Source organism: Molossus molossus, unplaced genomic scaffold (genome assembly GCF_014108415.1).
Source record: "Molossus molossus isolate mMolMol1 unplaced genomic scaffold, mMolMol1.p scaffold_m16_p_20, whole genome shotgun sequence".
NCBI lineage: Eukaryota > Metazoa > Chordata > Mammalia > Chiroptera > Molossidae > Molossus > Molossus molossus.
The window spans coordinates 26,736,120-26,758,770 of record NW_023425356.1 but is presented as its reverse complement, the minus strand read 5'-3'; the positions used below and the strand labels follow the sequence as shown (position 1 = coordinate 26,758,770).

Genomic DNA, 22,651 nt, shown 5'->3' with positions numbered 1-22,651 from the left:
TGCCCAGTGTGTACTGTACGTCTGCCTCTGTGGGCACAAAGGTCAGAGATGGCTATCTCGAATGACCACAGAGTGGCCTCCAGGGAGCCGGGCGCACATTGCTGTCTATTCTTCGTCCTCCACCCCCACGCACAGCTCCTGTCTCTCCGGGAGGGAAGGGGCCGCCAGTTTATTTTCTGATTTACTGGTAGAGAACTGTGATGAGGGGAACAGGAGGGCTTGCCCCGCAGGCAGTTAGCAGCGGTGTCTAGCTCTCTGCCCCGGCCTCCAGCCTCACCTCTGCAGTTGGCCCCATTCTGGTTCTCCTATGAATAAAGGAGCCCAAGCCCGGAGGGTGAGGGACACTGGTGCGTCCTCCTCTTACTAACCGGGTGCCAGAGCTGCAGCTGTTGGTTTTCACACTTGGTCTGGCTTCCCCTGCGGCCTGGGAACCTGTCCCTGCAGCTGGGCAGGGGGAGGGGAAGGAGGCCTGGGAATGGACGCTGCTTCCGGAGGGGGACATCCGATCTGGCCGTGGGAATCCTTCTCTAGCGGGCGTCCCTCCTCTGCTCTGACTAGAACTTTAGGTTCCAGAAACCACCTTTACCTCGTTTCCAACGTATCAGGCCAGCTCTGCGGCCTGGCAGCTCAGTTTTCTAGTTGAGGTCTTCCCTGTCCTGTCCTGCCCCCCGACTCCTAGAGTCCTTCAGGTCTTGGAAATCTTCCTCCAAGAAGCCATTCTTGATTCTTCCCGCCCCCTCCCTACTCCCAGACCTTTGGTTATGTTCTCCCTTTTCATTGATTCTTCCCTGGCCTCTCTTTCCCCGCAGAACTGGGTTCATGTGAAAACATGTTCTCCCCCTGTGAGAGGCACCTGGGCCCATCTTGTCTACAGATCTATCCCCAGTGCCCAGAACTTTCCAGGCACTTAAAATATTGGCATGAAAATGGGCTTGTATGTTCTTTAAAAATTTAGGTCATGTCTTTGGACCTAATTTCTTTAGGTCAAGGGACAAAGAAGAATCTGGATTTGGAGCTATTGAAATGAAAGCATCTGTGTCTAGGACCCACACAAATATATGCATCGGAAACTCAAGTAAAAAGATTATATTTGGGGAAATAGATTTGAAAATCGTTAGTAAGTACTGGAAGGAAGCCTCCTGTACCCCCAGGGTTGCTACTCAAATGGTCTAGATTGGGTGTGATTAGAAGAATAAGATTATAGGGCATGGAGGACAGGGTTCTCACTCCAATTAGATTTTCTTCCCCATAGATTTATCCATTTGTTTTTCATCACAGAATGGCCTCCGCCTTCAACCCCCGAGAATGTAAGCTGTCTAAACAAGAAGGGCAAAGCTACGGCTTCTTCCTGCGAATCGAGAAGGACATTGCCGGCCACCTGGTCCGGGTGGTCGAGAAGGGTAGCCCCGCAGAGAAGGCTGGCCTCCAGGATGGGGACAGGGTTCTTAGGATCAATGGCGTCTTTGTGGACAAGGAAGAACATATGCAGGTGAATGGATATTTGTGGTATTTCTCCCAGGATATCGTCATTGCCTACAGCTTTGCTGATGATTGTTTTGGGGGTGGACGGAGATTTCCTGGCCGCCCCTGGCAAGGCAGGACACTGTTATGGTGGTACTTTCTGCCAGCTAGTCAAGTCTCTCACACTTAACCAAGAATCGTACAAATTATTCCTAGATTTCAGTAATGTCAGGTCTAAAATGCGTTGCATATTGGCTACATGCTAGGAACCATGCTAGGCCATTTCATATTCATGAGTTTGTTAAATCCTCCTCACAGCCCATGAGGTACGTGTTGCCATTCGCAGATGGGAAGTGGAGGCTCAGACACCTGTGTTCACGCAGTGAACCTATGGGAGTGCCTGACCTGAACCCAGTTCTGCCTGCCTCCCAGGGGGTGCTCTTTCACTACACCACACTCTCCATAGACCTGGGGGGACCTGTTGGGCTCTAAGGTAGCATTCACCCCTAGAAAGGATCAGTCCTTTTAAGAGTCCCCTGGGCAGGGGCTGGGCCACACTCTCCAGTCCAACAGCGCTAGGGGCCCAGCCCAATCTGCACTGGTCCTTGGGTGGGCCGAGGCAGGGATGGCAAGGGCTCTCTCTGCTGTTTGGCCCTCAGGGGTTAGCTCTCAGAAGCTCCAGGGCCAGACAATGAGCCAGCAACCCGCCTCCGGTGGTTAGTAGAGGTTATTGGTTAAAGTTGTCTTTCTACTTCCTAGGTTGTGGATCTAGTCAGAAAGAGTGGGAATTCAGTGACTTTACTAGTTCTGGATGGAGATTCCTATGAGAAAGCCATAAAAAGAAACGTAGACTTGAAAGAGTTGGGTCAGAGTCAGAAGGAGCCAAGTCTGAATGATAAGAAACTGCCCCCTGTGATGAACGGAGGAGCACAGACCTGGACCCAGCCGCGGCTCTGCTACCTGGTGAAGGAGGGAAGCAGCTTTGGCTTTTCTCTGAAGACTGTCCAAGGTGAGCTTGAGGAGGGGACATGAACAACCGACTCCCCCCCCCAAAAAAGATACCAATTAATGATTTCTTTGTCTAACTTTTCAGTTGCTAGAGATATCCAACAGCAGCTACACCCTCCCCTCTTCCCCAGCCCTACCCTTGCCTTGTCCAATTGTGCAACGAGGTATCAAGACACTGGACAGCAGCAGGGTCGGGTGGGGTGGCGCTGGGCACTCCTGACGCCCAGTGTTCGTTAGGCTGAGCCTTTGAGGCCAGAAGGTCAGAAGGTTGATGCTTCTGTGATATTCTTTTCTAGCTTCCTTAAGGTGAGGGTGGAGGGCAGATTGGGGAACAACAAGCAAGAAAAAAGAGGTTCTTCATAATAGATACTTTTGAGTAAGAATGATATATCTTTTCCTCTCTTGGAGTGCCCAGGTTGTCACTCATTTATTCAAGAAATTCTTGGGCACCTATTGATGTGTCAGACAGTTACAGTTGTTAAGGACACTGCAAACATCCCCACCCTCCTGTGACGTTTCAATGGTACCCTCAACTGTGGCCCAGCCTCACTCTGAGGTGTGTCCCTGACCTCTAGCTGAGAGGTACATAGTGATTTGAAAACCCCCGACTATCAGGAAGTACTAGAAGTGCTGTTTCTGGACTTTCAGAGGTGTAGGTTGACCTGTGCTCAGTGGACAAAGGTTCTATAAAGGTTTCTCTGGGATCGAGGCTGGAGCCATGAGCTGTGTGGTCCCACCTTGAACACCGCCCTCCCATGTTCTTTCTGGAACTGGAGAGGCACTGGTTGTAGATAATTTGGTAAATGATAAAGAGCAAGTCAATAGTAAGCATAAACTAGTTCCCAAGTCTTATTTAACTAGCTATCAGAGATATTTCTCAAGTCTCTCAGTTATTAAACACATGGTATAGGTGCTCAAGGGGATGCTGGCGTTTCTTAAAGTCTGTTATCAGTAAAATGGTAAAAAAAAAATTATGATTCAGATTCTATTCATTTGGCCTTTGGGCTAATGTACATGGTGAATAGCTTAGATTAGAATCATAAAGAATATGTTTTTTTCATGACAGAGCTATAACAAGGCAACAGGAGAAACAGGAGGAATCAGAGTTTAAGTTACTGTTATTTCTTTCTTTTTATAAAAAATGTTTTTATTGATTTTTTTAGAGAGAGGGGGAGAGAAAAACATCAATATGAGAGAGAAACAGGATCGGCTGCCTCCTGCACGCCCTCTACTGGGGATCAAGCCTGCAACCTGAGCATGTGCCCTGACCAGGAATCGAACCGGGACCTCCCAGTCCATGGGACGATGCTCAATCCACTGAGCCACGCTGGCCGGGCAGTCACTGTTATTTCTTACAACTAATTTATTTAGTCATTATAAAGCAACCCTTTGCCTAGACTGAATATTAGTATCTTGAAAAAATTGACAGCATTTCTTTCAGAAGCACTTAAATCACGCCACCTACGAGTCCAGACTGCATGCATGTTTGCTTCCCCTCCCTCCTGTCCTGTCTTCTTCAGCCTGCGTCAGTGAGAGTCACTGACTCCACTGGCTTGTGATGGTAACAGTATTAATTAAAGAGGGCAGAATGGAGTGGATGTCTTCTAATTCTACAAATGCAAAGAAAGGGAGTATGGTATGGTGATGGTTTGGTACTTTCTGGTTCAAGAGGCCAGTGCCACCTGAGATTCCTTCTTTGCCTTTAGTTGGGCTCAGAAATTCTATTCAAATCAACAAAGATGGATTGAGTAGTGGCCGTGTCAAGCTTGGCTAGGAACTATAATTATGAACCTACAAATCAGAAGCTAAAGGCCATTTGGGTTGGCTCTAAAATGGGAAATTCTAGTTTTACATGATTGGGAGAAAACCCGACACTGTTGTTCTTCCTATCTAATGGAGTTGTAACATTTGTCCACCTCTGCTCTCTGTCAGGTCAAAAGGGAGTGTACCTGACTGACATAACACCTCAAGGTGTGGCTATGAAGGCTGGCGTCCTGGCCAATGATCACTTGATTGAAGTCAACGGGGAGAACGTGGAAGATGCCACGCATGAGGAAGTGGTTGAAAAGGTACTTTCCTTGTGGTATGCTTCACTAGCTCTCGCTGGAAGTGACGGGGTAGGAGTGATGGTCTAGGATGGGAGAAGTATAATGGTGAGAAGTGGCCCTTCGGTATGAAGAGCAAACAGACTCACTAGAGGCCTAAGCAGTGTTGACATCGGGTTTGAGAATAAGGCCTTTGCTAGTTTCATGCTGTCTTGAAATGAAGTGTTCTAAAGAATCCACTTTATCTGTTGGATCTTATTGTACCTAATAGGGAATGCCCTCTGAATTTATAGTAAATTCAATGTTGAACCTATGCTACTAAAACGTTTTAATAGAAGCTGGACGATGACCAACGTGGCGATGGATATAGAGCTACACGTGGGGAGGGCTGGAAGGCCAGTTACCCCAAATCGGAGGTCCTAGTGCAGTCTCATGACACATGGAAAACAGTCTGAGGTTTTCCTTTAAGGTCCTGTGGAATCTTGAACATGGGCCAATCTTATCATTCTTTCCTAGGAGAATACTTTTTCAAAATAGACCTTTACTTTTCCAAACTCTTCTTCCTGCTTTCATCTAAGTTCTACCTTCCTGGGTTTTCTGAATTCCAGTTCTCACTTGGGTTCATTTGGCATATGTGAGGCCGTACGTAACACAGGGAAAAACGACTGGAAGTGAAGGTAGATAAGCCAGCAAGGTGGCAGGAAACAGTGTAACAGCTGAAACTTAGGTCTTACATCCCGTGTTTTCTGTTGAATCTAGACACTGTTCTTCTACACAGAAACCTTCCCCTTTCCCAGCGTCGTTTTTGGAGGCTGATGTTGGTCCTCACCTGTGTGTGTTGTTGCAGGTGAGGAAGTCAGGAAGCCGTGTCATGTTCTTGCTGGTGGACAAGGAAACTGACAAGCACCATAGTGAGCAGAATATAAAATTCAAGAGAGAAACAGCCAGTTTGAAATTATTACCCCACCAGCCTCGGATTGTTGAGATGAAGAAGGGAAGCAATGGCTATGGTTTCTACCTGAGGGCAGGCCCAGAACTAAAAGGTAAGGTATGAGGAGAGCAGGAAACTTGGCCATGGATTCACCCATGGTTTCATCCCAGGCTGAGCCCGAAGTTCCATGAGGCCTACAAACCCCAACCTAATGGGCATAGTAAGAAGCTAGAAAGCATAGCTGGTCCAGTTTCCTTGTCACGTAGGGCCTGTTGATGGGCACACCCTTGGCTCTCTGGGGGTGGTGGTGGGGGGTGTGTGAAGCCATAATGTATAGCATTTGTTGATTTTTGTGGCATAAATACCCCTACCATGGCTGATTTCAAGCTACAACATGACACAGAATGCAAAGTTGAGAAGGACTGTGCACAGTGGGTGCTCAGAGCTGGTGTGAGGCAGTCCCGGCACACCACTAGACCTGAGGCACAGGTGTGGGTCGGGATCTCAGACTCAGAACCAGGAATCTTTCCGATTCCTTGTAGCTCAACAAGGTGAGTACAAAGGTCCTCCTAGGGAAGGTGCAAACATAAAAGAATGTACGTTCAGACCATGTAAACTGTTATATACCTAGTGGTTGCTATTTTCTTTTTATTATATATGTTTACATGAATTCATCAACTATTAATTTGGTTCATTTTGTATAAAAACATCCTCAGGGCCTTTGAGAATATCAAGTGATTCTGATGAATCTGTCAGTTAAAGAGCTTCCTCATTAGATGAAATAAGACACACATGTCCACAGTGGAAGGCATTCAAGGTTGGAGCAAGCGCTTCTCACTAAGAAGGTGCTGGAAGGCCTCACAGTAGAGGTGGCCCTTGAGCTTAGGCTTTGTAGTATGAATAGAACTTGGACAAGTAGATGGGGCAGGGACACGAAGGCTGTTTCAGAAAGATAGGAGTTGTGTAACAAAGCAAGGAGACACAGGCACAGTTTGATTGGCATCTAATGTGAAGCACAGGAAACCAAGTTAGAAAGGTAGGTTGGAGAGAGACAGTAAAGGACCTTTAACGGGGGGTTGAGGAGTTAGGACTTGATCCTACAGTCTATGAGGTGTTAACAAAGTTATTTTGAGCACTGCCAGAGAGAAGAACAAATCAAGCCTACAGTGTCTTGGGGTCTTTCCACATCTTCATTAGTTCTAATAATTCTGCAAGAATTGCTGAAATTCAGGGCTTGAGAAGACGCAGTGATTCTATACGGTCAAACAGTTGTGGTATAACTGGGTCCGCTTAGTTCCAAAGCCCATGCTGTTGCATTGGGGGATGGCCTGGTTAGACACTGCATAGGATGAGTCTGAGAGCAGATCTGTGTGGGAAATACATCACATTGGGAGGGCTCTATGGGACATCCATTTGGAGATGCCTAACTACTAGCTGGAAAAGTGAAACTAAAACTTGTTAAAACTGTGTGAGGGACAAAAAAAGTGGGAGACATACAGAGGCATCTGGTAAAGATAGTTCAGGTTAGGAAAAGCCTAGAACACCTTGGCATGCACACACGATACACAGTCACTGTTGCTGCTAAAACGCCAGCATGAGTCTCCTAGGGTCTGATTTCTTTGGTTTTGTTCTTCACTCTTCCCTTCCCCCCCTCTTTTATGGCTTAGCTTCTATGTAAGACATATGGATCCAAGTATACCCACTGACTTCCTGGGAACGTGCTGACCCTTAATGTTTAGCATACTATTTTGACAAGATGGAATTTCAGACACTTTTAGTAAAACATGATTTTTCTTTTAGACCCTTTCATTATGAATAGGCTGAGTTCCTGGAGTGAGTTCTGAGCAAGGAATGAGACTGGATAGGATGCTTACAGGCTTCTTAGGATTCAGTGGGAGGGTCCGTATTTGTACTCAGCACACCTAGTATATCTATTTTATCAGGGCCGTGGGCTCCAGCAGAAATCCTCGTTTTTCAGGCGGTATTCTGATAATTTACTTTTGGGGGGTGGTTAGGTCAAATCATCAAAGACATCGATTCTGGAAGTCCAGCAGAGGAGGCTGGCTTGAAGACCAATGACCTGGTAGTTGCTGTCAATGGCGAGTCTGTGGAATCCCTCAGTCATGACAGTGTGGTGGAAATGATCAGAAAGGGTGGAGACCAGACTTCACTGTTGGTGGTAGACAAAGAGACGGACAGCATGTACCGACTGGTAAGTAACACAAGTCCCATATTCATGCGTTAAGGTTGGGTCCATTCACTCATGCCCTCAAACTTTGGCTAAGTTACCTTTTTTTTTTTTTTGAACCAGTGCTGTTTGGCCCATGAAGAGGTTCTGTTTCCACCACGTTGGCCACTCCATTTATGAACCCACTGTGTCCGCTAATGAGGCTGGCTGGTTTCGACTGGCTGGGTCATTCCCTCTACTTCAGCGGTTCTCAACCTGTGGGTCACAACCCCTTTGGGGGTCAAACCACCCTTTCACAGGGGTCACCTAAGACATAACAGTAGCAAAATACAGTTATGAAGTAGCAACCAAAATAATTTTATGGTTGGGGGTCACCACAACATGAGGAACTGTATTAAAGGGTCTTGGCATTAGGAAGGTTGAGAACCTCTGCTACTTGGTTGTTTAAGTTACCACTTTGATCTTCAAACTGGAAAGTGTGTAACGATCATCATTAAGGCTGTTTTGAAGCTCAAAGTGGTAGTGATAAGAGAATGCCATGTGATTGGTACATGAGTTTTAAGTCCTTAGACTCAAGACTTTGAAAGAATTTGCAAATATAACTGCAGAATTACTCTTGGTGATCTGAGAAAAATCTTTGGCCAGTAGCCTGGAAATAGGCAGATGCAGCCCTGAATAGGGACAATTGGATTTTAAACTACAGACCAGTTCCAAAAGCCCACGTAAAAGCCCACACAGGATTACCGAACAGCTTGCTGTAATTTGAAAGGTGATTATATACAAGAAGGAGACGTGTTTTTGAGGTGTTCTATGGAATGTAACTTGATCGGACAGAGGAGCTAGCTTCTGGCCTAGGACAACTGCAGCTGCTAGGAAAGGGTACGCCATTTCTGCAAAGTAGTGAGCTCCCCGTTGGTAGAAAAGGTCAAGAAGTCAGAAGGTCGTTGCTCTGGCTGTTGGAAAGAGGATTCTGGCATCGAGTCCTTTCCAACTTCTAATCTTATGACAGAGTGATTTAACTAATTTTAATGTTTTGGTTAAAAAGAGATAACTTTGACCTATAAAGATGGCTGTCCCCATCTCCTTCCTCCCTCTTCCCCTCAAAGTAAGTTGCATAGGTGGGCCGAATGTTTGAGATATATCAGTGAGTAAGGCAAATACCTAAACCAGTTCCGTAACATACTAGACACCCAAATATTTGAATGAAGAATAAATACAAACTCATTAAGTGGTTTTTAAAATTTTTTAAAAATTTTTGTTTTATCCTCACCTGAGGATATTTTTGTATTTATCTTCAGGTAGAGAGAGAGGAACATCATCGTGAGAGGGACACATCGACTGGTTGCCTCCTGCATGACCCCAACCAGGGCCGGGGGACGAATTGCAACTGAGGTACGTGCCCTTGGCTGGAATCGAACCCAGGACTCATTGGTCTGTGGGCTGATGCTCTACCACTGAGCCAAACCAGCCAGGGCCTCAGTAAGTGTTTTATGTTATCCTTTGCTGCAGGATTAGCTGCTACTGTCAGAGAGCTGATTTGCTTGTTTAGATGGTGATGTCAGAGGTATTTTTGCATGTGATGAGTTACTATTAATTCCCCACATTTTAAATGGAGAAAGAAATGTGAAAAATTTGTAAGTACATCACTGAACAGTCTGGAGTTAGTTGAACTGGGTACCTGGAAGGTTCTGTACAGGTGCTATTCTCCCTCAGAAAGGAAGTGTGGTCTGTGGTTGGTGAGACAGATAACAATCGGAGAACTCCAGATCTAATTTTAGCCAGACTGCCGAACAGGGTGATTTGGGGCAGAGCACACATTGTACTCCTTTAGTTGCTTTATTTTTACTCATTGCGTCACAAATGTTTGGGCACTTGTGGGCAGCAATTTAACTGCTGGTCTAGGATCTCACCATACCTAAATCTTCCCTTTGATTTATTTTTATTTTTCTTAATCGTCACCTGAGGATATTTTTTCATTTATTTTCAGACAGAGTGGGAGGGAGGGAAGGGAGGAGGGGGGAGGGAGAGAGAGAGAGAGAGGGAGAGAGAGAGATTGACTGGTTGCCTCCCAAATGACCCGACCAGGGCTGGGGACAAACCACAACCGAGGGCCCATGACCGGAATCAAACCGCAACTCTTTGGTCCGCGGGCTGATGCTCTAACCACTGAGCAAAGCTGGCCAGGGCCCAAAACTACCCTTTTAATTCTCTCAATTAAAACCTAGTCAACTAAGCTCTTATTGCTTTTCTTTTTTAAATTTATCTCTATTGCCCTGGCCGGTTTGGCTCAGCGGTTGGAGCGTCGGCCTGCGGTACAGAGAGACCCGGGTTCGGTTCCCGCTAAGGGCACGTACTTCGGTTGCAGTTTGTCCCTGGCCCTGGTTGGTCGTGCGGGTGGCAGCCACTCGATGTGTCCCTTCACATCGATGTTTCTCTCTCTCTCTCTTCCTCTCTCTCCCTCCCGCTCTATCTGAACAAAAAATGGAAAAATGTCCTCGGGTGAGGATAAAAATAAAAAAAATAAATTTATCTTTATTGTTGAAAGTATTTCAAATGTACCCCTTTTCATCCCCCATTGACCCCCTCCACCCCACCTTCACCACACTGTTGTCTGGGTCCATGAGTTATGCATATATGCATTTAAGTTCTTTGGTTAATCTCTTCCGGCTCCCCACCCTTCTTGATAAGCTCTTATTTCTATTTAAAAAAATCAGTCACATGTTCCCTGTTCAATGCCTCTTCTGTATTCAAGACCTTCAGTGCCTTCTTCTCATGGATGGCCTGGGAGCTGAGCTGGATTAGAAGCATATAAAGACCGAGCAGCTTGCCATACCAGAAGGGTCAGGTGGTGGCTACAACAATGAATAGTGAACGGAGTACAGCAGATTGCGTGCTGGAGGGGTGGTGGGGGGAGCAAATATCAAAGGATCGGAGATGCCACCACCCACCCCTCCCCCCAATTAATTATTGGTGTATTTTGGATTGTGATAAAAATAGTGTCTTGTGTTACACTTTCTCTAAGTGTCTAAGGAGCTCCGAAGAGCATCCTACCGAAGGGCAAGGGCCGGGCGGACCTACTTTGAGTGAGGGGGTTGGGCGAATCACTGTTGCTGCTCCAGACAGGGAGCACGCCTACAGTTCAGTGGTTTGCCTATCGCCAAGTCAGAAGAAACTAGCAATTCTGTTAGACTTATTTTGGATCCTCGTACCACATTCTGCACTGCTTGTATTTTACGTATATGTGCATTTGTTTACATGTTTATACACATACAGCCAAGCTCAGGCTTCCTTGATACCTTTCCTGGTTGGGGTGAGAGAGAAATTTTACAGCCCACAGTCACGTGTTTCTGGAGGAGGAGTGGGGCATGTACGACACCGTGTGAACTAAACAAGCACATTTAATAGTGTAATTACTCATATTTACAGTTAATGTTTCTCACCCCCCTTTGTTTTCAAAAGGCTCATTTCTCTCCATTTCTCTACTATCAAAGTCAACAACTGCCTAATGGTTCTGTGAAGGAGGCTCCAGTCCCCACTCCCGCTCCACTGGAGGTCTCAAGTACAGAAACGACAGAGGAAGTAGCTCATAAGCCTAAGCTGTGCAGGCTGGTTAAAGGTGAAAATGGCTATGGCTTCCACTTAAATGCAATTCGGGGTCGGCCAGGCCCGTTTGTCAAAGAGGTATGGTAATCCGGTTCCAGTGGCCTGTTTCTCCCACTCACCATGGCTTAGTTAAAAGGTTACATTTAAGGCCTACAGTGAGTGTCTCACTTGGGTTCAAATTATTGCTGTCATGGTCCCAGACCCCTTGAGATAGCTACTAGTACATCCTAAGGTCACATCTTTTTTTTCCCTTAAACATCTGTTCCACTCAATTGTCTCTTTAGATACTTTCAAAATAGAGCTGGCATGACTGTAGTCACTGTCCAGTGACTGGGAAATGGTGTGTTTGCTTCTGTGGGCTGGCGTAATGCCCTCTCTATCCCCAGAGCTCTCCAGCTGGGAAAGCAGAAAGGGGCCTATGAAATCTAATATCTCTAACCTGGGAGACATACAATATGATGTTCAACCACTGTAACACTACTCATTGCACACAGAAGTTGTAGCATTCATAAGCAGAAAGCATTAGAGCACCTTTCTAAACTTGAGTTCAAGAGGAAAAACACAGTTAAGAATCTGCTCTCGGGTCTAGCATTCTGGGGTCCGCGCGGAAGCGATGACGCAGAGCTGTGTTCGCAGGTGCAGAAGGGCAGCCCCGCCAGCCTTGCCGGGCTGGAGGATGAGGACGTCATTGTTGAAGTGAACGGGGTGAACGTGCTGGACGAGCTCTACGAGAAGGTGGTGGACAGAATCCAGAGCAGCGGGAAGAATGTCACGCTCTTAGTCTGTGGCAAGAAGGCCTATGATTATTTCCAGGCTAAGAAAATCCCTATTGTTTCCTCCATGGCTGATCCACTGGATGTACCCCTTGATTCCGAAGAAGGAACGTGGGCGGGGTCCGAGCACGCCTCACACCCGGCAAAGGAACGAGTGAGTGGTGACACGTTTCTTCAGTGATCTAAGTTACCCGAACATGGGAGAGCCCTTCATAAGTGCACCTTGTGTCCACACAGATTTGTGTTTGACACAGATTTCCTAAAATACTGAACAATTATAGTGTAAAGGTAACTGGTAAATCAAGTTATTGTAGGGTAGAGAATGCAGTATAAAAACAACAAATTCCTTATTTCTCATAGCATTAACAGTAATCTGGAATTAATAAACCAAGAAATAAAATAAGTTTATCAAAATTATAATGAAAATGGAACTTGTATCAGATTGATGTACAATCTGGTTGTGCTTTGGACAAATGGATTTACTGTCTCTGTGCCTTGGTTTCTTCACCTATAAAACAAGGACACTTTGTAGGACTATCACCAGGTTGTATTAACCAAGACTATTGAAGTGGTGTAAACAGTGCCTTGTGCACAGTAAGCATGAAAATGGATGGTGGTGGTTAGAGACAGAGTTGTTTTTAAAGAAATTGGTAAGCAAGTTTTATTACTAGGGAAGAGTAAACATTTTTCTGTATGTATTTGATTAGATAAATTCCTTGGTAAGTCTCAGTTTTTATTTTTGTCCAATTTCTTTTCATAGATGAGCTTGAGGTCCAAGAGTAAACTGACCTATCCAAGTTCATAAGGGAGATGTTTGGCAAAGCCAAGACTGAAAGTTTTATGTTATTTTCCTTTCATTATATTAATTTAATCCTTCTGATTGGAATATAAAACACAGTTTTAATGCACACCCACCGTCATAGTCCATGTAGACTGCTGTAACAAAATACTGCATACTGGGTGGCTTATTAACAACAGACATTTATTTGACAATTCTGGAGGCTGGGGAGTACAAGATCAAGGTGCCGCAGAGTTGGCGTCTGGTGAAGTCCCTCTTCCAGGTTGCAGGCTGTGGGCTTCTTTTTTTTTTATCCTCACCCGAGGACATTTTTCCATTTTTTGTTCAGATAGAGTGGGAGGGAGAGAGAGGAACAGAGAGAGAGAGAGAGAAACATCGACGTGAAAGGGACACATCGAGTGGCTGCCACCCGCATGGCCAACCAGGGCCCGGGACAAACTGCAACTGAGGTACCTGCGCTCTTAGCAGGAACCGAACCCGTGTCTCTCTGGACTGCAGGCCGATGCTCTAACAGCTGAGCCAAACCGGCCAGGGCCAGGCTGTGGGCTTCTTGCACTGTCCTCATATGGTGGGAGGAGCTAGGCAGCTCTGGGGGCCCCCTTTTATCAGGGCACTAATCCCAGCTCTGCCCTCATGACTTAATCCCATCCCAATACTATCACCTTGGGGATAAGGGTTTTACCATATGAATTGTAGGGAGGTACAAATATTCAGACCAAAGCACACACAATAGCCTTTGACCATATTCTAGATTTCTTAACAAAGAAAGTATTATCGTTGTCTTTTAAGAATTCTATACTGTCTCTCTAGAGAGTCAACTATAGTACTATGCTAGCTTTATAGACAAGAAATATATGTAGACTTTAAGAAATTTGTTAGTGTTTTTTTTTAATTAAAAATGATTTTCTTTATTGATTTTAGAGAGAGGAGGGTAGAGAGAGATAGAAACATCGATGAGAGAGAACACTGAATTGGCTGCTTCCTGCATGCCCCCCCACTGAGGATCGGGCCCACAACCTGATCATGTGCCCTGACTGGGAATTGAACCAGTGATCTCTTGGTTCATGGGTCGATGCTCAACTACTGAGCCACACCAGCTGGGCAAAATTTGTCAGTTTCAAACAGCAAGCTGAAAACAAAGCCAGGTGTGGAATTCAGGTCACCTGGCTTCTACTAAGTGACTCTGCTCCCTGACTTAACTATGCAACTCTGTAGTAGCCCACCTACCTCCGAGAGTCGTGCTCCACCACTGACTGAGCCTTTGTTTCCTTTTGCACAGGCCCACAGTACAGTTTCTCAGTCTTCTTCCAGTTCTGAAGACACGGCGATGTGACGAGAACAGTGGCTTTGGCGGTAGCTGTCTCTGGGTGTTTCACAGGAACCCTTCCAGGGAACGAGCTCTGTTAAAGAGCCTACGCTGGGGACCAAGCCACCGGACGGGACTGTTTCCTGTCCTCATCTGTCCCAGCGGTGGCTGCTGCACGTGGCTTATTTATGGTCACCTTAGGAAAAGCTAAGGCGGGGACCAGATTCTTTCGTGTAATCTCTCAAGTTTCAACTGAACTGTATTTCTCTGTGTGATGATCTCTCTTACTTCCATAGGCTGCTAAATCTGTATATGTGAGAGCTGCAAATTAAAGTATCTGAGCAGATAAACTTATTAAAATTATGCTTTTTAAAGAATGTTGTGGTTACTAAAATAAATGCCATTAAAACTGCCATCTGAGTGTGCTTGAACCTTCCCCGTTAGCTGATCTAACTTTAATAGTGTTTTTGGTTTTGATAATCATTTTATGCTTTAACCTTCATTTTGCCTCTAGAAACCCAAAACAAAATAAAATTCAGAATAAGACCTTAGTAATAAATAGAGACTTTCCAGTAGTAAATTAAGGATTTTCTTAAATTGCATTTCTGAGTGTTCTACAGATTTTCCTTTTATAGGTGAAGACACTGAGTCATAGGATAGGAAAGTGACTTACTCCAGTTAGAGTTACTCATTGTTTACCCACAGCATGAGGGGCAGGTGGGAAGGGAATATGAGACATCATTATTGAACTGAATGTAGAATTAACTCTTAAATGATACCAAGTTAAAGGAAATCAAGAAGAATGGCATACTTGAAATCTCTCTTGGTAGAATTTTTTTCAATTGCACCCCATCCCATCCCCGGAAAAGAGCAGATTAACCTCTTGGTTACTTTAAGGGGGTAAGGTTTGGGGAAGGAGAGCTGGGATGCTAACTCGTGAGAGCACACAAGCAAAATACCAAGTTATCCTTGACAAAATAAAGCTAAGGCCAAAGAGTTCCAGTCTCTGATTTTAATGACCATCAATCGCAAGGAAAAGCCGAAACCTTCTCCGTGTGAACCTTGACTCAAAGAGAAACCTTCCCACAGACTTCTCTTCCTCCAGAGTTCCAGTGCTTCTCCCCTAGTTTCTTGGCTCCTTTCCACCCCTTTCCCAATGCTGTACCAGCCTCAACCCACACAGGAACCTCTCCTGAGCATTAGAGTGTCACCTCGCACTCTCGTGCTCTAGCGGATGCTACTCGTGATCACTGTGTCATCTGAGGAGGAAGGCATAAACTGGAGGTAGAATATGTCACAACATTTTGCTTGTTTGAAAAATATTAGGCTCTGGTCCCCTCCATTTTCCCCCTTATATCTAAATTCTGACCCCACTGGCCGATTAGCAGTCTGTAATAGGCATAAGTTCAAGGTGCCATATGCTTTTCTGGTGCCTGTTTGTGAGCCAAGTAGAGGAACAGTATGCTGGAAAGAGCACTGACCAGGAAGATCACATCGAACCAGCGGTGATAGAAGCTGAACTGCAGTTCTCCAAGGACCTCGGTGATGATGGTGCGGTATTCTGGGGGCATGCTCATTCGGATCAGCAGCACAGAGGAGACGAAGTACATGCCCTGTAAGTCAGGCATGTCAATCAGAAGTCACTCGGAATGTAGTGAGGGACAGGTCAAAGGACATGGTTAAAATCTTTACAAGTATAAAACACTTCTGGTATTTCACAGCTGTAAAGGTAAAGCTACTTTTTCAAACTTACCATTATCTGTGCTAATAGCAGGACAATGACATTGGAGGACTTACTGCTAGAGATGGCATAAAAGAACTGTCAAGAAAAGGAAAAGATGAATGTATGCAGCACGGCTACATCCTGTGTCAAGAACATTAAGTAGCATGGTTAACATTTAATTAAAGGTGTCTTCCATGTCACAATCCTTTATAGAACAATTTGTATGATTAAGGCTACTAAGAGGAGACTTAAACAGACTGAAAAAGGATCAAGGATCTACTTACGTTTTTTCCATGGAATAGTTGGTGGTTTTAGAGTATTAAATTGAAACACAAAAGGATTACAATCACTAACAAGCTTTTTAGAAACTTATGTGATGCATGTGACTTGAACACCACTAGGAAACGTGAAAACAGATTACTCCAGGCCCCTGTAAGTGTTACTGGGCTCCTGAGCTCCTTCCAAAATTATGCTAGATGCCTGGAGATCCTGTTTCCTCCCTTTTCTCAACCCCTTTTTTCCTTTCATTCAAACAACTCTTGGATCTGAAATCCCTACCTCTTTCACCAGAGAGGATTTACCTTCCAGGAAGCTTCCCACATTGATCTGAGGAGTTGAATAACCTGCTTCCACATCCTCATTACAAGTGATGCACACCATTATTCTGATCTCAGATGCCCACCTTATCCACTCATTCCAAACATCTACTGAACACCTATCAGGTGCCAGGTGCTGTTCTAGATGCTGTTGACATATCAGTGAACAGAACAGACCATGGTCTCATTCTATGACCTTTGGTAAATGTACTTATCTGATTATATGGTGTAAGTACACCATCATCAATTTATGTTATCAGTTTAACTTTTTAAAAAGTCTGTTGTAGCCCGGCCAGTGTGACTCAGTGGTTGAGCATCGACCCATGCACCAAGAGGTCACCAGTTCGATTCCTGGTCAGGGCACATGCCCAGCTTGTGGGCCTCAACCCCAGTGAGGGGCATGCAGGAGGCGGCCAATCGATGTTCTTTCTCATAGATGTTTCTGTCTCTGTCTCCCTCTCTCTAATATCAATAAAGAAAGGAAAAAAAAGTCTGTTGTAGAACCACATCAAAGTTACAACTAAACTACAGAACCATCATTCAGAACCACCTGAAATCAAGCTGAATGGAAGTCCTACAACTATGAAATTAAAGAAGTCACATCAAGGTGGAGGGGCACCATATATAGGACTCCAGCAACCTGGCTCACACTGTTTGCCCTGCCCTGGTGATTCCCTGAGGCCCTGCCCCACCCAACCCTCGGGCCCACCCAAGCTGTTTCCAGTGGCGTGACCATAGGATTGGCCTGTCTTGGATCCTGCTTCAGATTTTCCTAAATTCTATCAAACAAGCAGCATCTGGTCTCAGCGAGCCCCATACCTCTCATTAAGTGGCCCCAGACCCGGCACTAGAAGCAGCCAGCCTTGGTTCACAACATGGCTTTTCCTGGGCACCTCCAAGCCCAGCACAAGAAGCAGCCATGGGCAGACTGCTCTGTAGCTTATGCGTGGTGGCCCTGGGTAAAACACAGGCAGTGGCTGACCTTATCCCAGAGCCAGCACACCCAGTGGACAGCTTCAGACCACATCGAGCACCACCACCCAACCACCTCCACAAGTGACACACTCAATGAGCGGACTCTGAGTACCAAAGCCCTGCTGAAGTTAAGTCTTGCTCTGTGTGGTGGGTTGCTGCACAGCTGATCATCCAAGGTAGTCAGAGGCCAGTGGTCAGTGGGCACAGCCAGTCCTTGCAGCTGATCAGCCTAAGTAAATCCCTCCCATTGATGGGCCAACAGCAATCAGACTCAATTACAAGAAAAGGGTGTACAGTCACACTAGGGGTGCACCCCAAGGACCCAGCTGGTGATCAAGGAGGCTGTGTCACCGGATCCTACAGGGCACCTACTACAGTAGGCTACCCTGTGAAGCCTAGGAGATATAGCAACTCTTCCTAATACATAGAAACAAACACAGGGAAGCAGCCAAAATGAGGAGACAAAGAGACATGTCCCAAATGAAAGAAAATAAGAAAACTCCAGGAAAAGAACTAAACAAAATGAAGATAAGCAATCAATCAGATGCAGAGTTCAAAACACAGGTTATAAGGTTGTTCAAGGTACTTAAGGAGAACTCCAAGGAACTTAGTGAGAACATTAACAACATAAAAAGGACCAGTCAGAAATGAAGTATGCACTAACTGAAATAAAGAATAATTTACAGGAAATTAGTTGTAGAGTAGGTAAAGCCAAGAAGCGAACCATTGAGTTGGACTATAAGGAAGAAAAAACACCCAATCAGAACAGCAAAAAAAAAAAAAAAAAAAAAAAATAAAAAAAAAATGAGGATAGTGTAAGGAACCTCTGGGACAACTTCAAGCATGCCAACATTTGCACCATGGAGGTGCCAGAAGGAGAAGAGAGAGAACAAGAAATTGAAAACCTATTTGAAAAAATAATGACAGAAAACCTCCCTAACTTGGTGAAGAAAACAGACATACAAGTCCAGGAAGCAAACAGAGTCCCAAAAAAGATGAACCCAAAGAGGCCCACACCAAGACACATCATCATCAAAATGCAAAAGATTCAAGACAAAGAGAATCTTAAAAGCAGCAAGAGAAAAGCAGTTTGTTACCTACAAAGGAGCTCCCATAAGACTGTCAGCTGATTTCTCAAAAGAAACTTTGCAGGTCAGAAAGGAGTAGCAAGAGATATTCAAGGTGATGAAAAGCAATGACCTACAACCAAGATTACTCTAACCTGTAAAGCTATCATGTAGAATTGATGGACATGTCAAGAGTTTCCCAGACAAGAAAAAGCTAAAGGAGTTCATCACCACCTAACCAGTATTATATGATATGTTGAAGGGTCTTCTTGAAGAAGAAGAACAAAATGGCAATTAATACATATAAAATGGAAAGTAATACATATCTATCAACAACTGAATCTACAAACAAAATGAACATGCAAAACAGAAACAGACTCATAGATACAGAGAACTTTTTGTTGGCTGCCAGATGGGAGGGGGATGGGTGGATGGGTGAAAAGATGAAGGAATTAAGAAGTACAAATTGGTTGTTAGACTGATGAACCTCAAAGGGAAGGGGGGAAGGAGGGCGGGAAGAGATAAACCAAATAACTTATATGTATATATGCTTAACCAATGGACACCGACAATAGTGTGGGGAAAGCAGGAGGCAGGCAGGACTGGGGAGGAGTGAGTCAATGGGGAAAAAGGGGGACATCTGTAATACATTCAAAAATAAAGACAAGTTTAAAAAAATAAAGTCTGTTGTATGTCTTTCAAATATTTATGACTGTTGTTCAAGATTTCAGAAGACAGATATCTTAAATTGGTAAAATTATTTCACAGTATCACATGTAATTAAGAAAATAATTACTTTTTTTAACTCTGTGATACAACATACCTTGGTAAGAGTGATCAGTAATCCTCTGATAGACGTGACAATGATGATTCCAACCAGAATGAAGGAAATGTGTTGGGACCAGAACTTCACCTGCCACCATAATAGAAAGAATAAATCTGTTAAATCTCTGTTCAGAGAGATGTGAGGATTAAGAAGATGCATTCTGGCCCTGGCCGGTGTGACTCATTGGGAAGAGCGCTGGCCTGCACACCAAATGGTTGTAGCTTTGATTCCCAGTCAAGGGCATGTACCTGGGTGTCAGGTTTGATCTCTGGTCTTGGTCAGGGTACATGTGGGAAGCAACCAACCCATATGTCTTTCTCATATCAATGTTTCTCTCTCCCTCTCCCCCTTCCTCCTTTCCACTCTCTCTAAGAAAAAGAAAGTCCGGCCGATGTGGCTCAGTGGTTGAGCATCGACCCATGCACTAAGAAGTCGCCAGTTCGATTCCCGGTCAGGACACATGCCCAGGTTGTGGGCCCAATCCCCAGTAGGGGCATGCAGGAGGCAGCCAGTTGATGTTCTCTCTCATCAATGTTTTTATCCCTCTCTCCCTCTCTCTCTAAAAAATCAATAAAGGGAAAAAAAAATTAAAACAAAAAAGAAAAAAAATCAATGGAAAAAATATCCTCAGGTGAGGATTAACAAAAACAACAAAAGAAGATGCATTCTGATTGCTTCTGTGAATGTGAGATAGAATTCATTAGGCCCCATCTGATTAAAAAAAAGTTAGGCAGGAAAGCAAGTGGCAACTAAACTGCCTATGGAAGACTACAGTGGGTATCTTCAATAGCAGACGCAATCGAGACGTCAGGGCAGAAGAAAGCCAGTGCAGTGAAGTGATGAAAACAACACAAATAAATCAGAAGAAACACCAACCTAATGATATCGCTTCAATGTGATAAGTGAAAAGCACAGATTAAAAGGAAACTAAATAACAGCTTGATTATTTTTATTATCTGTGACTGACAGTTCTCTGATCACCCAAAACTTTAAGGAATTTTTCTGTTTCTTTTTATCCTTACCCGAGGACATTTTTCCAGTTTTTGTTCAGATAGAGTGGGAGGAAGAGGGAGAGAGGGAGAAAAACATCGACATGAAAGGAACACATCGAGTGGCTGCCACCCGCACGACCCAACCAGGGCCGGGGACAAACTGCAACCGAGGTACATGCCCTTAGCGGGAACCGAACCTGGGTCTCTCCGGACCGCAGGCCAACGCTCTAACCGCTGAGCCACACTGGCCAGGGCAGGAATTTTTCTTTTTTAATAAAAAAACATACAGACATTCTCAGCCATGGTCTAGAAAATAGTTGCCTTCATTTGAATCATATGATACCTTTTCTCCTCTTGTTCTGTTTCATAGTGAGAGGCCCCTTTGGGACCCAGTGCTTGACTCAGGTCCGAAAAGTATCTGAGGGTGCGCTCCTGCTACTACCGTCTAAAAGATGTTACTCAGCCCTGGCCCATTTGGCTCAGCCGTTAGAGTGCTGGCCCGCAGACCAAAGAGTCGCAGGTTCGATTCCGGTCAAGGGCATGTACCCTGGTTGCGGTGTGTCCCCGGCCCTGGTCGAGGTCATGTGGGAGGCAACCAGGCAATGTGAGGATTAAATAAAAATAAATAAATAAAAGATGTTACTCAGAATTATGAAATATGGAGTATATAGATGAATTATAGATGGAATATAAATATATACACAGAAAGCACTGATAAGGAAGAGCATTTCTGAAAACTCATCCCCGTAAGAAGTTCAAAAGAGGAAAACAAGCACACTTCCCAGTATAATTTATACACCACGTGAAGGGAAGATACCGCATTCCTTCAAATGAAAAGGGCACACTATTGACGCAGCATCAAAAGATGTGTGCTTTGGCCTTGGCTGGGGAGCTCGGTTGGTTAGAGCATTGTCCTGATATGCCAAGGTTGCAGGATCGATCCCTGGTCAGGGTACATACAAGAATCAATCAATTTATTCCGCATAAATAAGTGGAACAACAAATTGGTGTTTCTCTCTCTCTCTCAAATCAATCAATCAAAAACAAAAAAGTGTGCTTTAAGCTGTTTCTTAAGGACTGGAACTCAATTTGCGCTGGTCCATTTTTATTTTATGGAGCTAGGAGGAGCATGTCCAGCTGAGATGGCTGGCCGGGGGTAGCATGCAGTCTGTGGCTAGGGTCACAGTGGAGCTGAAACACCCTCACAGGGTCTAGAAATGTGACATTGGTCTTATTATCATCCAGAATCACTGGCCATCTATATACCTAGGAAATATACTAGTTTACAAATACAGATGTTAAATTTAAATGGGGACAAAAGTATGTTTAATGACAGTGGCATTATAAAACAGGTAGAAAGATGACAAAGAGTTTATGCACAGGTTACAGTTATCATCTTTAACTCAAAGTCCACATTAATTAATTGATAAAGATAATTTTTTTACAGCAGGAATCATTTCAGTTCTAACACAGAACACTAATTAGTAGTTAATATTCCACCAGAGGAATCAAAGGTGAGTTGTGTGTCTGAAGATCTGAGAGAGAGACATATCCGAGTACTTAGTGTGGAGAAGCTGGTGAGTGGTAGCTGGCTACAGAGAAGCAGAGGAGAAACTGCAGAAAGAATCAGCATCCACGACAATGAGCACCAAGTAATTATTTATAGCTTTATGCCCTCTACAAATTTGGCATATGAATATGTCAAAATAGACCAAGGACAGTGGGAAGGACAAAAGGAGAATCAAGTCCCTATAGTAAAGAATTAGAATCTTAATAATTATAATTCATAGCAGATAAAACAGAAAGAAATAGAACCAACCAGGATCTTGATACAATTCTTACATCAAATTGGATCCCCAGATAATTCACAGTGATCTCAATGCCTCTTGTGACAGGATCAGTTTTCCCAACTCTGTCGAAAACGATATTAATGGTTGCCTGCAGAGACATAGAACTTTACATTAGAACATTTCAATAATCACCTACTACTTAAAAAAGTGATTCAAAATAATAAATTAATCATCACAACCTAACTTTAGGATGTTCCTAAAAATGAACTTCTACTCTCAATCTAAATCATATATAAAAATCGATTTGGCTATTCACATAAAGGCAAACAAAAGTCCCTATTTACCTTATCTTTCTTTTCTGTAAAGAGAACAGGGGGAGCCCTGGCTGGTTTGGCTCAGCGGTTAGAGCACTGGCCTATGGACCAATGAATTGCAGGTTCGATTCCCGTCAAGGTCACGTACCTTGGTTGCGGTTCGTCCCCGGCCCTGGTCGGGTCGTGTGGGAGGCAACCAGTTGATGTGGGTCTATCACATCGATGTTTCTCTCTGTCTCTCTCTCTCCTGCCAC

General features: G+C 44.5%; 2 protein-coding genes across 5 annotated transcripts in view; one reads left to right on the top strand and one right to left on the bottom strand.

Annotated features, from left to right (window-relative positions):
* LOC118637362 (Golgi pH regulator) overlaps positions 1–22,651 on the bottom strand; it is a 94,439-nt gene that overhangs the window by 11,702 nt on the left and 60,086 nt on the right. The window contains exons 11-15 of one of the 3 annotated variants that reach the window (XM_036272760.1): positions 22,136–22,231; positions 19,299–19,388; positions 15,868–15,933; positions 15,596–15,727; positions 14,090–14,191 (exon numbers count right to left, since the gene is read on the bottom strand). In XM_036272760.1, coding sequence (XP_036128653.1) covers positions 14,105–14,191; positions 15,596–15,727; positions 15,868–15,933; positions 19,299–19,388; positions 22,136–22,231 — 471 coding nt within the window. In that variant the 3' untranslated portion in view covers positions 14,090–14,104. Of the gene's footprint in view, positions 1–14,089; positions 14,192–15,110; positions 15,728–15,867; positions 15,934–19,298; positions 19,389–22,135; positions 22,232–22,651 lie in introns of those variants that run through there. The other 2 variants (XM_036272762.1, XM_036272761.1) reach the window with 2 other exon arrangements.
* PDZK1 (PDZ domain containing 1) lies at positions 1,279–14,141 on the top strand. 2 transcript variants are annotated; one of them, XM_036272757.1, is made up of 8 exons: positions 1,279–1,489; positions 2,221–2,470; positions 4,402–4,538; positions 5,362–5,557; positions 7,461–7,657; positions 11,093–11,314; positions 11,873–12,163; positions 14,088–14,141. In XM_036272757.1, the coding sequence occupies exons 1-8, from the start codon at positions 1,280–1,282 to the stop codon at positions 14,139–14,141; spliced, it is 1,557 nt and encodes a 518-aa protein (XP_036128650.1). In that variant the 5' UTR covers position 1,279. The 2 variants fall into 2 exon arrangements, with proteins under 2 accessions (XP_036128650.1, XP_036128651.1); XM_036272758.1 differs by lacking the exons at positions 4,402–4,538; positions 5,362–5,557 and having other exon boundaries at positions 1,280–1,489.